This window comes from Sorex fumeus, unplaced genomic scaffold, assembly GCF_029834395.1.
Source record: "Sorex fumeus unplaced genomic scaffold, SorFum_2.1 ptg000008l, whole genome shotgun sequence".
Taxonomy (NCBI): Eukaryota; Metazoa; Chordata; class Mammalia; order Eulipotyphla; family Soricidae; genus Sorex; species Sorex fumeus.
In genome coordinates, this window is record NW_026606065.1 from 85,346,349 (window position 1) to 85,360,111 (window position 13,763).

The 13,763-nt window shown below is 50.7% G+C and overlaps 1 protein-coding gene across 2 annotated transcripts in view; it reads left to right on the top strand.

Moving 5' to 3' along the window:
• The window catches only part of MTUS2 (microtubule associated scaffold protein 2), a 402,576-nt gene that overhangs the window by 383,110 nt on the left and 5,703 nt on the right, over positions 1-13,763 (top strand). For both annotated transcript variants that reach the window (XM_056108589.1, XM_056108597.1), the window contains exons 9-12: positions 2,388-2,493; positions 5,766-5,839; positions 10,893-10,991; positions 12,264-12,383. In XM_056108589.1, coding sequence (XP_055964564.1) covers positions 2,388-2,493; positions 5,766-5,839; positions 10,893-10,991; positions 12,264-12,383 — 399 coding nt within the window. The remainder of the gene's footprint in view (positions 1-2,387; positions 2,494-5,765; positions 5,840-10,892; positions 10,992-12,263; positions 12,384-13,763) is intronic.

The following is a 13,763-nucleotide window of genomic DNA, read 5'->3' on the forward strand; positions in this document are numbered from 1 at the left end:
GTCAGCAGCGGACCACCCCTTTCTCATGGGGGGACAGGGTCCCTTTCAACGTTACAAGATGTGCAGACACAGGCTGCAGTGATAGTACGTTGCCTTGCACACAACCAACCCAGGCTCGATCCCTGGTACCACAGGCGTCCCCGCAGGAGTGACCCCTAAGCACAGAGACAGAAGTAAGCCCTCAGTACTGCCAGATGTGGCCCCAAAACAGAACAAAGCAAATCCACGAAAGAGCAGGGATCATTGTGCCCAATCCAGACTCGTTGACTGTCCTTGCAGTCGCCTCGAACTTAAGGCTGTATGCTCACTCATACAGGCTCCCTGAGGGGCTCTGCTCTCGGGGTCCCACCCATCAGTCCTCACGTGTTGGCGAGACTGCCGCCAACCCACAGACCCAGTCGACCAGGGGGATGTGATCTGGTCACAGGCAGGTTACCATCAAGTCAGCAGTACCCAGAGCCCCTCTGCAGCTGGGTGCGCTCACCCTTGATTCACCAAGAATCAGTGCAGGAGTGTGCTGGAGCCAGAGCGAGGCCCCTCACCATGCAGAGTGCAAGTCACAGCCACCGCCTCACAGGCGAAGCAGGAAACAAAGGCGTTCCTCACTCTCTTTCCCAGGGGGTTATTTTTCCCAGAGACTGAAAGACGTTGGACAAGGATTCCATCCAAACCTTGTCCAAGTGGGAAAGAGACCACTAACTGCGGTGGTCCTCAGCCTCTCTGTGGGCTGGATTCACAGCTCTGAGCCCCGAGCAAACGACAGTTTCCCCGGGGAAAGAGCAGTAAATGAAACCTGCCGTTTCCCAGAGCTCTTCAACTCAGTGTTGGTTTTACCTACGGGCTTTCTCTTGCAGTGAGCTCTGCAGGAGAGAAGTCAGGCAGATTTCCCCCAAGAAACTGACCAGTATCTAGAAGGGAACACTCCTGTTTCTGTGTATAAAAACAGCTCTGCCTGCATTTCAGAGTGAGCCGGCCTCAGGAACCTTCTTCCTTCAAGGTCAGGTGTGTCCTGGCCAAGGAGGGCTCATGAGAGGCGCTCAGTATCACCAGCTAGAGGCTGGGCTTCCTTTTGGTTTGATTTTCCTGGGGCACATGTGGTGCTCCTACACCCAGCTCTGTGACCAGGAGGGCCCTGGAATCTAACCATGTTTTCTTCATGCAAAGTATGCACTTAGCGTGTGCTCAGCCCATTGCTATCCACCCCCCCCCCCCCCCTTAACTGCTCAAAGACCTGGATGTATTTTCCGGTTCAGTGTTTTTCAGAAGCCAGATTTTGACATGTTTGTAATTCATGAAATGAAGTTAGTGCTTTGTAGGTGACTTTATTTATAAAAGCAATAAAATGCTATCAGCCAGGTAACAAAGGAAACTATTGTTTTCTGACCCTTGCGTCTGAGTTAGAGTGCACACTCGCACCCTGGATTCCTGTTTCGTGGTACTTGTCTCCGGGGTTCACCTGCAAAAACATTGGGACAACTCTGGCCTGGGGCTCGCCGTCGAAGGAAGAGGATATTTTCGGGAATCTGGCAAGCCACATTTGAAGTTAAAGCAAGAGCCACCAAAGCAGTGACCATAGTGGTTGTGGGAGGGATGGGCAGAGTGTGCAGGGAGGTGGGGAAGGGGAATGTGGGCTACAAGAGTCCCCACCATGCGAGTCTGCTGCTGCAAATGCACCTTCCACCGGGAACAGCAGCTCCTCCTTCCCAGGCCCCATCCATATGGCCAGTGGGAGTCTAGGTTACTATCAGGCAGGAGGGCAGGTGCAGCAGCGCCCACAGCCCTGCTTGGTGTTTGGTTGCAACACTCGGAGGTACTCGATGCTGGGTTACTTTTGGCAGCAAAAGTGTGTTGGAGGGAACTTCGCCTTTGGAGTCACATAGACCTGGGCTGATGGCTGAGCTCTGTCATTTGTAAGGCCTTGGGCAAGGGTTTTCCAAACTCCGGGCCTTGATGTTCCACATCTGTGAAATGGACATAACACGTAGACTTCCTGTTCCTGTGAGGGTAAAGTGGAACTTAGTAAACTCAGTTGCATCCTTTTGCCTGCCTGCACCCCACAGTACCCCCTGATGCTGAGAACCGCACAGACCCTGTGGTAGGGAGGCCTTGGGATACATAGATACAGAAGGAGGGAGCACAGGCAACCTGGGACCAGAAAGAGATGGCTTTGGCAGCCTGTCCCCTGCAAACACCCGGCCTCAGCACTGCCGTCCCCCTGCCATGGGGAAAAAGGGATGAAAGGGTCCTGGCACATTTCCCTACTCCCCTCCTCACCAGCACAGCTCCTGGCTGTCACCTGGGCTCAGTGGCTTCCAACATTCAGGGCCATTGCGCTTTCCTCTGTGGCTGCCCCACGCTTGGTGTGACCCCCTGTGCCTGCCCCTCAGGTGGAAGACATCAGTGGCAGCCACGAGGCTGCGCTCCTGGAGATGGAAAATAACCACACGGTCGCCATCGCCATCCTACAGGACGACCACGACCACAAGGTCCAAGGTAGCTGCCAGGGCTTGTGTGTGTGCGCGTGTGTGTGTGTACGTGTGTGTGCCTGTGTGTGTGCACGTGTGCGTGTGCATGTGTGTATGTGCATGTGTGTGGGTGTGCATATGTGTACATGTGCGTGTGTGTTGGGGGGCACACCAGTCACCCCTGTCCCCCTCACCGCCTGCTGCATGGAGACGCAGCCTGCCCTTCTGCTCTTCCTCCTGTGCTGACTTTCCTTCCTTCCCCTGTGTTGGGTTCCTGTGGGAAGAAGGGTTAGAAATGTGGGGTCCAGGTAACTCTTTTCTCATGCAGCTTCTCCCCTCCTTACCTAGATATTGGAGTCCAGGGCAGGGAAGCTGGGGGGATCTGGGACAGGAAGCAAGCAGCACCCCTTGTTTCTGGGGAGCTGGGCTGGGTAAGGCCTATAGGCATCAAGAGGTGTTAGAGCTTTAACGGGATTCTAACGGGTCACTGAGCTTGACAGCCAGCTTTGGGCGTGGGAATCCTTGATTTTGTCTGGGGTAGCTTATAAAATTAACTGATAACCCTGTTTTGTGGTTTCGGGGCCACAGCAGCCCTGGACGTCCCTGGGTCTCCGCCTTGCTCTCACAGAGCATGTTCACTGTGGGCTGAATTTGTGCCTTTGTGTAATTTTGAGTTCTCATCGGATCCCATGGGTCTAGTGTGGGTTAAACAGCAATGGCCACCTTTACCAAGTGCTACCAAGATTCTGCCTTTGCCAAAGCTTTTTACACTCTAGCATTTTTTTCATTCTTATATACAATTCATTTTCTTTTTTCACTTTTTATTTTCAGTTGGGTGGTTGTTAGATTGAAGACAAAGAAAGTTAACCATTGGTTAAAAAAAAGTTTTGATTTGAAAATTAACATGAGTTTTTAAAATTTGTATCCATTGTAAACCACAGAGTCTACTGTGGGGCAATTAAGTCTCTTGTCATTGCCCCCCTGGGACCCCAGCGCACCAGGTAGTAGGAGGGAGAGGCCTTTCCACAAATGAGCCTCCATCACTCGTGTACCCACACTGGATCTTCAGCTCTGAACACCAGTTAAACCCTGGGGTGCACATCATCGGAGCCACCTGGATTTTTGGGTAACTACCTAATGCTTAGGTCCTGCTGCAAATCTAATTTAGCTGCTCTAGGTTGAAGTCAGACATCAAGATTGTTAAGGCTCCCCAGGTGATGCTAATAGACAGCAAGAGTTGTCAATCGTTGGGGCTGAAGATACAGTACAGCAGGTAGGGCTTTTACCTTGTATGAGGCTGATCCAGGTTCAATCCCTGGCATCCCACATGGTCCCCTGATCCCAACCAGGAGTGATCCCTGAGCACTTCTGGGTGTGTTTTCCCCAAAACAAAACAAAAAAGTTGCCAGTCATAGTCTTCAAGCACAAAATCAAATGTAGGACAAGTTGTTACAACCTTACAGTAAATGAGCTGCTTTCCTTTTTTTTTTCCTTTTTGGGGTCACACCCAGTGATGCTCAAGGGTTACTCCTGTCTCTGCACTCAGGAATCAGCCCTGGCAGTGCTCAGGGGACCACACTGGATGCTGGGATTCGAACCCGGCTTGGCCACGTGCAAGGCAAATGCCCTACCCACTGTGCGATCTCTCCAGCCCCAATGGGTTGCTTTCTGGGTATGCAGATATCAGTCATGGTTTATAGCATCTGGACTAGATCCTGACTTTTCTTTACTCTTGGGGCCTTAGGGTCCCTTGACAATAGCATAAAGCCTCCCCCTGCCTGTAGGAAAATGGCCTCTGGAAAGGCGCTGTGCTTGGAGGCAGCACCCTGAACTGTAGTGCTGGTTTTCCATGTAAACAACTGGCAGCGTTGTTCTTGCCAATGAAGTTTTACCCAAGGCCTTTGAGTTAGATATTCAAGGTGTCAGAGAATGTAGGCATTTGTAATGGTAGCTGAAGAGTTCATTATTAAGAACAGTCCAGTGCTCTTGATGACTTCTTAAACTGATCATTTAGACACAGGCAGATAGATCAAAAAGCTATGTGGTTCCATGTCCACACAAAGTAAGTACAAATGTGGTTTTTCTTCAAATGTAAATTTCAGCTCTAACAACTGGGTTTCTTAGAGGCCTTCATCATCATTAGTTAAAAGATTTGGGTCAATAGAAACCACAGAGTTTTTCCTAATTGCAGCGCCTGTCAGCCTGGATGATAATTGTTGGTCTCCAGCACCGTCCTGTTCTAAGCAAATGATTCAGGCTGATTAATGAGACCTTTCCTCCTTCCAGTGGTAACCTGAAAACAAATTGCTTGTGTAGCCAGAATGAAATGGGCTTTACCCAGTTAATAAGACTGTTCCCATCTGGAGGAAAATAGAATCCATTTGCTTAATAACTCTTACATGACATCTCTTTCTGCCGAACTTGCAAATTATCACTGGGATGACACTTTTCAAGGATTAGAATTGTTCCAAACTCTTCAAGAGGAACCAATCCAATTAGTCCTTCCTTTGGTCTGTGTTTTTTACTTAGAATCTTTGCTCTTAGCAAATCCTGGAGATTTGCAGTTTCCCAAATGCCACCCCACGGCCCATGTCCTCGCAGACTTAGCACGGCAGCAGTTACCCAGTCACTCCCCAGCTAGCCCTGATGAGCAAGACGGTCCCTCACAACTCCTCATAAACTTCCTTCTTTTTCCCTAAATTTGGATTTATTCATAGTGTGAAAGGAGTGATCCTGAGATCATAAAAAAAAAAGAAATGGAGACTTAACATGGATTGCTTAGTTGTTTCACCAGCAGGAAAAGTCGGGGTGGTGGGAATCAATGAATACCATGGATGGAGAGTCTGACTTGGTGGGACATAATATTGTGGGTAGGGGGCTTGTCCTGCAAGCAGCCAACTCAGGTTTGCACCCCAGCACCCCATATGGTCCCCCGAGCCCACCAGGGGTGATCCCTGAGTGCAGAACCAGGAGTAAGTCCTGAGTACCACTGGGTGTGGACTCCAAACCAAAACATAATAATAATAATAATAAAATGGCAGAGCAGGGTACATCAGTGTGTGCCCCTGAGCACGCGTGACTCCCTCCACCACTTCTGTCCTCTCTCCCTTCTTTCCTCTTCTCTTCCTCTCCCATCTGCTTCACACCACGCACCATTCCTCTCTGCTGGGGAAACTTCTCCAGGTCCCTCTCCTAGCTACCAGTGACCCTTAGTTACCTCCGCTCCTTGTTTTGACAGAGGGTCCGGTTTGATCCTTTTTGAAAGAAAGACCTCTTAACTATGTGCTGTCTTCTCTTCAGAGCTGATGTCTACCCACGAGCTTGAAAAGAAAGAACTGGAAGAAAGTTTTGAAAAGCTGCGGTTGTCCTTACAGGTTAATATTTCATTGTTGCCCCTTGTAGACAGGCATCTAGCTCCCGTTCCACCCTGGGTCCTGCACTAAGCCTTTACTTTAGCGGCCAGCAGGATTCATTTCCTCACCTCAGGCAACTGACCATCTGCTCAGAGTGTGAGGGCCAGTGGCATGTAAGCCTGCCGGTGACACCGACTTGTCCCCAGAGTCCCACAGATTCCTCCTTTGAACGCAGCTCACAGGAGCATCACGGGAGTTCCAAGGGACTGCCCCCTCCACCCCCCCAAGCACACACCGTGCCTGAGAGAAACATCTGTGCCTAAGGACAAGGGGGAGGAGGGGGGGAGAGCTTTCTCAGCAGAGGGGACGGTGGAAGAACTGCAAAGCACAGAAGTGACCGTGAATGCTTGGGAACTGCAAAGGGGCTCGAAGTACCTCCAGCTGGTGCAGTGGGAACCTCTTCTCTGCCATACCTAAGGGCTGGCATTTGCAGGGAACCGCCTGATCTCAAGGGGACAATGAAAGGCCTCCCCTGTTCTCTGCCTCTCCCTCAGCCTCCCAGAGACCCAGAGCCACAGGGACCACCCACACTCCTAGCCAGGAGCTGCCTGGGAAATGAAGTCCACGATGCTGTGGTCATTCTGTGAGGTGTCACTGGGTCATCTTGCCAGATTCTTTGCCAAATATCAAATGCCAAATATACACACGTGTGTATGTGTATATATGTGATTTACATGCTATGTTATATAATGAACATTGTTCATATTGTAGAGAGTGGTAAACATTGTAGAACTCTGTGATTATTATATGCTGCTAACTTCTTAAGTCTGAAAAACAGCTTTTAAGGTGAGAACTATATATTAACAGGTATTTCTATTCCTATGTGTTTTCTTTTTCTATATGGGTCTCCCGGGCTGGAGCGATAGCACAGCGGTAGGGCGTTTGCCTTGCATGCAGCCAACATGGTTTGATTTCTCCGCCCCTCTCGGAGAGCCTGGCAAGCTGCTGAGAGTATCTCACCCGTGCGGCAAAGCCTGGCAAGCTACCCATGACGCATTTGATATGCCAAACACAGTAACAACAGTCTCACAATGGAGACGTTACTGGACCCGCTTGAGAAAATTGATGAACAATGGGAGGACAGTGACAGTGACAGTGATATATCACTGTCACTGTCCTCCCGTTGTTCATCGATTTGCTCAAGCGGGCCCAGTAACATCTCCATTGTGAGACTTCTTGTTACTGTGTTTGGCACATTGAATACTCTCAGTAGCTTGCCAGGCTCTCCGAGAGGGGTGGAGGAATTGAACCCGGCTCAGCCAGTCTGGCTGCGTGCAAGGCAAACGCCTTACCACTGTGCTATCATTCATTCCAGCCTATATATATATATATATATATATATATATATATATTTATATTTATATAGCGGAAGGTGGCCTGGTAAACAGTGGAGGGTGGCTGTGACTGTAACAGCACTGCCCCAGCAGTGAGTGTATCACAGATCTGCCTGAAGAGGGCGGGATACAGACCCTGGGGACAATCACTGGCTGCTTGTCCTGTCCAGAACTGGGGGGCTGGCTGCTGCCAGCACGGTGCCCTCCTTCGACTCAGCAACAGGCCTCCAGTGGCCCCTGCAACCCTCTTTTGTGGCTTGTCCTGGGCAGAGGACTTCCACTAGACTCCCTTGGGTACCCCGCATCTCACTCCAGCAGAAGCAAGCCAGGGCCAGAGAGACAGCACAGGGGTTGAGGCAGTTGCCTTGCACCTCACCAACTGCAGTGCGAATCCCCAGCACTACATAGGGTCCCCCAAGCACAGCCAAGGGTCACTCCTAAGAACAGGCAGGAATAACCCCTGACCACCAGCAGCTGTGACAGAAAAGAAAAAAGAGTGAATGACTGAATGAAAGAGAAAATGAGGGAGGGAGGGAAAAGAAAGTGGAAAGCAGATAGCAAAATAGGAGGCATATGGTCCCCATCCTGTGTATTAAAAGCAAAACAAAAACACAAACCTTCTGGTCCCAAACTGAAAAGAAAGTGAGTTTTGTTTCAGCCCCGACTGTCCACTCCACGGCAGTCCTGCTTCTCCTCCATTCGAGCTATGAGAGTGGATAGTCAGAGGGGCTGAGAGCACTTGGCACAGGAGGGTGCAAAGGCCCAGCCAGCCTCCTTGGGATCCTGGCAGCTGGAGAAACAGGTTTGGTGGTAATAGATTTGAACTTTGTACTTAAATCCCCAGTATACCATCTCTTACTGACTTTGATCTCTTAGTTACACGGGTTCTGTGGCCTCAGTGTGCTCAGGTGTCAAATGGACCAGTAGGACTTTCCCCAAGGTATAGGCACTTTTTTTTTTTGGTATTTGGGTCTCACCTGGCGATGCACAGGGGTTACTCCTGGTTCCGCACTCAGGATTTACTCCTGGCAGTGCTCAGGGGACCATATGGGATGCTGGGAATCAAACCCTGGTCGGCCGCATGCAAGGCAAACACCCTACCTGCTGTGCTATCGCTCCAGCCCCGGCATATGCACTTTTAGAGAAGGAGTGTTTGTAAGGTGTGTTGTAGTGGGTAAATGCTTTATGTCACAGCTGTTGCTATCATTATGCTTTCAAGTGTTGCTACACTTAACCCCATCACTGTCATTGGTTCACTCATGAGTATCCCATTCGAGGCCCGGACATTCACTAGCTGGGTCTTTGCACCTTGTAGCCTAACATCCAGGTGCACGCACAGTCCAAAGTAGTCTCTGTGCTAGGAAAAACCACAGTTTTGTGTCTCAGATCCATCCTTGATAATGCTGGCCTGTTTTTTTTTTTTTTTGGGGGGGGGTTGGTGTTTGGTGTTTGATAGAGGAATAAAGGCTTGAAAGAAAGATCCCCTTTGACAGCACTGAAAAGGCTTGGAGCCGGAGAGCTTGTAGCAATGGTCATTTCTCTGGCGTGCTCTGGAAAGTTCCTGCAGTGGCAACAGAGTGGGGTGGGGCTGCAGGAATCCAACTGGGTTGCCCTGGGCTTTGACTTACATTTGCTGCCTCACAGACCTACAAGCGCCCACTCACCCCTCTGCTGTCCCGAGGCACCAGCATCTGCACTTCCTGGCGCTGTAGGAGCCTTGATTCAGACATGAGATAGGAGCAGTTGGGCAGGGCCGGGTGGGGGAAGCAGCCAGTGAAGCTGCTGAAGTTGGTTTGCAGAACAGGCTCCTCTGCCCAGGTGCAGATCGCCATTCAGGTGGCACTCTGGACCTTGCTGGATCACTGGGGTTAAATTCCTCATTTGCAATACCTGACTCCAATATTCAGTGGCATGAGGCCATTCTCTTGCCACAGTAGTTCATAGGAAGACTCTTGTCCCTGGATTTTACCATTAACAGAAATGGGGGCATTGAATGGAGAACTTTATAACCACAGCACTGCTCGAGACAGGTGCTATCATTCACTCTGCTTGAAAGTCAGGAGCAGGCTCTCTTGACTCCCTGGCAGGAACCAGCATCCTAGACTGGCCTCCATTCCTTCACCTCCACACAGGGCATGCGCTGGCTGTTAGAGATGCAGCCAGCAGGGAGCAGGTGTGAATGAGGACCCCAGACTCTGCTCCCTCCAGGGATGTGCTGTGCAGCCCCATGACCGGAGGGTCAGACAGGGATGTGTCTGGGGAATAAGAGTGAGTGGGGAGCAGACAATGCCAGCAAGAAACAGGAAGGTAAGTGGGTGAGGATTCATGGAGAGCCAGGCTGGGAGAGGAGAGGGACGGAGGGGCACGTGTTACTCTGCATCAGAACAGGCACCTCATGCAGGAAGGCAGCAGGGTTTGACTTGGCTGGGGCTGGTAGGGGGCTTGGCTTCGTACTTTTGGTTTTGTTTCGTTTGGGGCCATACCAGGCAGTGCTCAGGAGACCATACGGGATGCCCAGGATCAAACCCGGGTCAGCCGTATACAAGGTGCTTCATTGCCTGCTGCACTTTCTCTCTGCCCCTGGATTTATACTTTTAAAGCATCCCTTCACCCTTACTTCAATTTGAAGGCTGGAGAGTTAGAATACAGGTGCTGGGGGCAGGAGAAAACCAGCAAGGTGGCCCCACCCGAGGGAGAGTGGTCAGGAGAGTTTGTGCACTGTGGGACTTTAGGAGATGGATTCAGCAGGATTGGAACAAGGACACCTGACACCTTGTCACCAGTGTGTTAGGATTGGGGGAAGTCAAGGGTGGTTGGATGGTTTCTGTGTTGAGCTTGAGGGAAGGATTCCTCTGTGAGATGGTCAGCTGTTCCTCCTAAAGGCCGGGACAAGATGCCCCTGAAACTAGGTGCCTCTCTCTCTGCTGTCTTTGTGAGTCCAGAGAACTCTCGTGAGTTTGTAAGGCAAACTTCCTCTCAGGGCTGTGGGTGGTCTCAGGGTTGCTGCATTGAGCTCCCACCTTTATCCCACTCTGTGCATGTACAGAAGCACACAGATGCACATGCATGAATATACCAAGACAGAGAGAGACACAAATACACAGACACATATAGATACATGCACACACAGATGCACAAAATGAAGCACACAGACACGTATACAGATATACATAGACATGCACAGACACACAGAAACATGCACACACAGTCACCCACACTCACAGATATACACACAGACATACACACACGCACACACATACACACACATGCACAGACGCAGACAGACATGCACATATGGTGTCTGTGCACTTCCTGTGCAGACCCTCCGCTGTCAGTACTTCTGTGCTCTGTTCTGGACAAGGCCCCAGGACCGAGAAATAGGAGTGTGTGGGCGACGTTCTCTCCACCATGCAAGGCAGGACGTATGACTACTCCTGCCCCTCTCTGTGGGGCCCCATAGGGGGGGTAGATCCAAGTCATGTCTGGTGGCAGGAGGCAAGGAGGCAAGGAGCCTGGGGTGTACACTGAAAGTATGTGAAAGGAATGGGGGCACCAAGGAGCAGCAGCAGGAAACAGGAACTGTGGGAGGGTCTGGCCTTCCCAGGGCGGGGCGGGGGCCATGGGTCTCCCAGCAACAGCACACATCTCGCTGGAGCTGGGCTTCTCGGGGTCACTTGCAGGATCAGGTGGACACGCTGACCTTCCAGAGTGAGTGTCTGCGAGACCGAGCCAGGCGCTTCGAGGAGGCTCTGCGGAAGAACACGGAGGAGCAGCTGGAGGTGCTCCCTGGCTTCCCACACCCACACCCCCAGCCCTGTGGAACCCCACCCTGGGAAGCTGGGCCCCCAAAACAGCCCTCCCTACTGGCCCACCAGCAATAGCTCACCATGGCCGCTGGGTTTCCCCCACGACCCGTCAACCTCCTGTGAAGGGGACATATGGGCTTCATCTTTGCATCAGACTGCCAGCGCCCCGACCCCTGTCCTAGCCCCCATCACCTGACCAGTCACGCCCCATGCCAGCCCACTCAGCCCACAGTGACAGACCCCCTGAAGCTCCAGTTAGTGGGTGCTGGGGAGGTTTATCCAGAAAAGCTGGTGATGTTCCTTCTCTCAGAGAAAATGCAAGGTGTCCAGGGATGTTTAAATGACAGATTAATGAATGTTTTGAACCTAAGAGTATCCCATGACATTTAGACAAAAGAAGTTACATGAAATTCAGACTTAACCTAATGCTCTCTGGTTTGATGCCTGTGTGATATCTGGCACTTTGCTCAAACATTTCTCTGTCTAGAACAGCCCTTCTGTTCTGTCAGCAGACTCTCCCTAGGCCTGGTGTAGGGATGGGAGTGTCACGTGGTCACAGGTGGGACCTGTCACTCCACCCGCCACCCTGCCTGTTAATCCAGGGTGTCTGGGAGAATATGAAAATCTGATAGAATTTACTTTTTATCCCACGAGTTCCCTTTGGGGACTGGACTGGAAGTATAGGAACATTCCAGCATTCTCACCTTCTCATTCTTTCTCTCACTCTCTTGCTCTCTCACTCTCTCGTTCTTTTCTTCCCTCTCCCTTCTCTGACTTTCTCTCCATCTTTCTCTTTCCCTCTCTCCCATTTTCTTTCCTATCTGTGCTCTCCCTCCCCCTCCATCCCTCTCTCCTTCTTCCTTCTCTTTCTTTATTCCTTCTCTCCCTCCTCTATTCTCTGTCTCTATCTCTCCCTCCTCTGTTCTCTTTGTCTCTGTCTCTCTTCCTCTTCCTCCCTATTTCCTTCTCTCTGCTGTCCACCCTGCCCCTGCTCATTCTCTCCCACAACCCCTGTTCTAGTTCCTAGTAGGCAATTTTTAAAAGCTAAATTTGGACCAGGTGGATGACTGCTGAAAGGACTAGAGCCTGTGTTTCTAATGTCAGAGCCTTGGTCTGACTCCCTAACGCCACGTGGGCCCTGACACCACCAGGAGTGGTCCCCTCAAGTAAACAAAATGAAAAATCTGGATAGGACTCTGTGATACTGGTGGCTCCTGTCATAGTTCCATGTTCTCAACCCCACAGATTGCACTGGCGCCATACCAGCACTTGGAAGAAGACATGAAGAGTCTGAAGCAGGTGTTAGAGATGAAGAATCAACAAATACACCAGCAGGAAAAGCGGATCATCGAGCTGGAAAAGCTGGTGAGTCCATGAGGTTGTTGGGGAGAGCCCCAGTGACCTGGGTGTCCTATCCACATCCCGCAGATGGCCAGCCAGAGAGGCACCCCTGCCTGTCGGGGCTCAGGACCACATAGAAAATTCCATAGCTGGGCTCACAGGGACCTGGAGAGATAGTACAGCAGCTAAGGCACTTGCCTTGCACACAGTTAACCCTAGTTCAACTCCCAGTATCCCATATGGTCCCCTGAGCCCCGCCTGAGCATCACCAGGTGTGGCCCCAAAACAACTACAACAGAAACACACAAAAACAAGAAAATTCCCTAGGTGAGGCTGCGGCCTTTCTCTGGAAGCCAGGTGTTCACGGCCCTTCAGAGAGCTCTGCACCTCAGTGCCTGCCGACTGCGAGGGTCAGTGTCCTGTTCTCTCTCCCCTGGGTGGGTGTGTGACCAGTGAGCACAGTGGAGCGGTGGAACCGCTGCCCATCTGTATCCACAGCCGCTGTCCACAGCCCTGCATTTTCCCCAGCAGGGAAGACACAGCATTTGTCCCCATGTCCAGGTGAAACGAGGGGCCTCCCCCAGAAACACAGTCTCAGCCTAGCTCTCACAAAATTAGCCAAGATCACCCCGTTGGGGGCACAGAGCACCCCAGAATTCACTCCCTGAACCCCGAGGCCACGAGAACCAAGAATGGTTAGCACTGAAAGGTAGTGGTGCAGAAAACTAGCAGTCTGCTTCCAAGGAGTCACCTCTGATGTAGAAGTTGGCTCATATTATTTTCAGTTTATGTTAGAGAGCACCTGCACACACCTCAGATACCAAAACAACAGGAGAATCTGTAGGAAAGCATAGCACTGTATCACGGTAGCACTGTCTTCCCGTTGTTCTTCAATTTGCTTGAGCGGGCACCAGTAACATTTCCATTGTGAAACTTGTTACTGTTTTTGGCATATCGAATATGCCGCGAAGTATAAATAAGAAAATTAAAGGAGCATATTTCTTTTGTTTTATTAATTTATTTTTATTGAACCACAGTGAGATACACAGTTAGAAGGTTGTTCATGATTAGGTTTCAGTCATATCATGTTTCAAAACCCATCCCTTCACCAGTGTACATTTCCCACCACCAATGTCCCCAGTTTCCCTCCCACCCACCCACCCCATCCTGCTTTTATTTTTTCTTCTGTCTCTCTCTCTCTCTCTCTCTCTCTCTCTCTCTCTCTCTCTCCTTTTGGAAAGTATGGTTTATGGTACAGATACTAAAAGGTTTGTGTATATCCCTTTACTGAAGTAGGATATTTCTTCCACTATGATCACTTTCCAGAATGTGCCATCTTTTTCAGAGCCCATGCCCCCATCTGTAAGTCTTTTATAGTCTGCTGCCCTGCAGTGAGGCAACCTG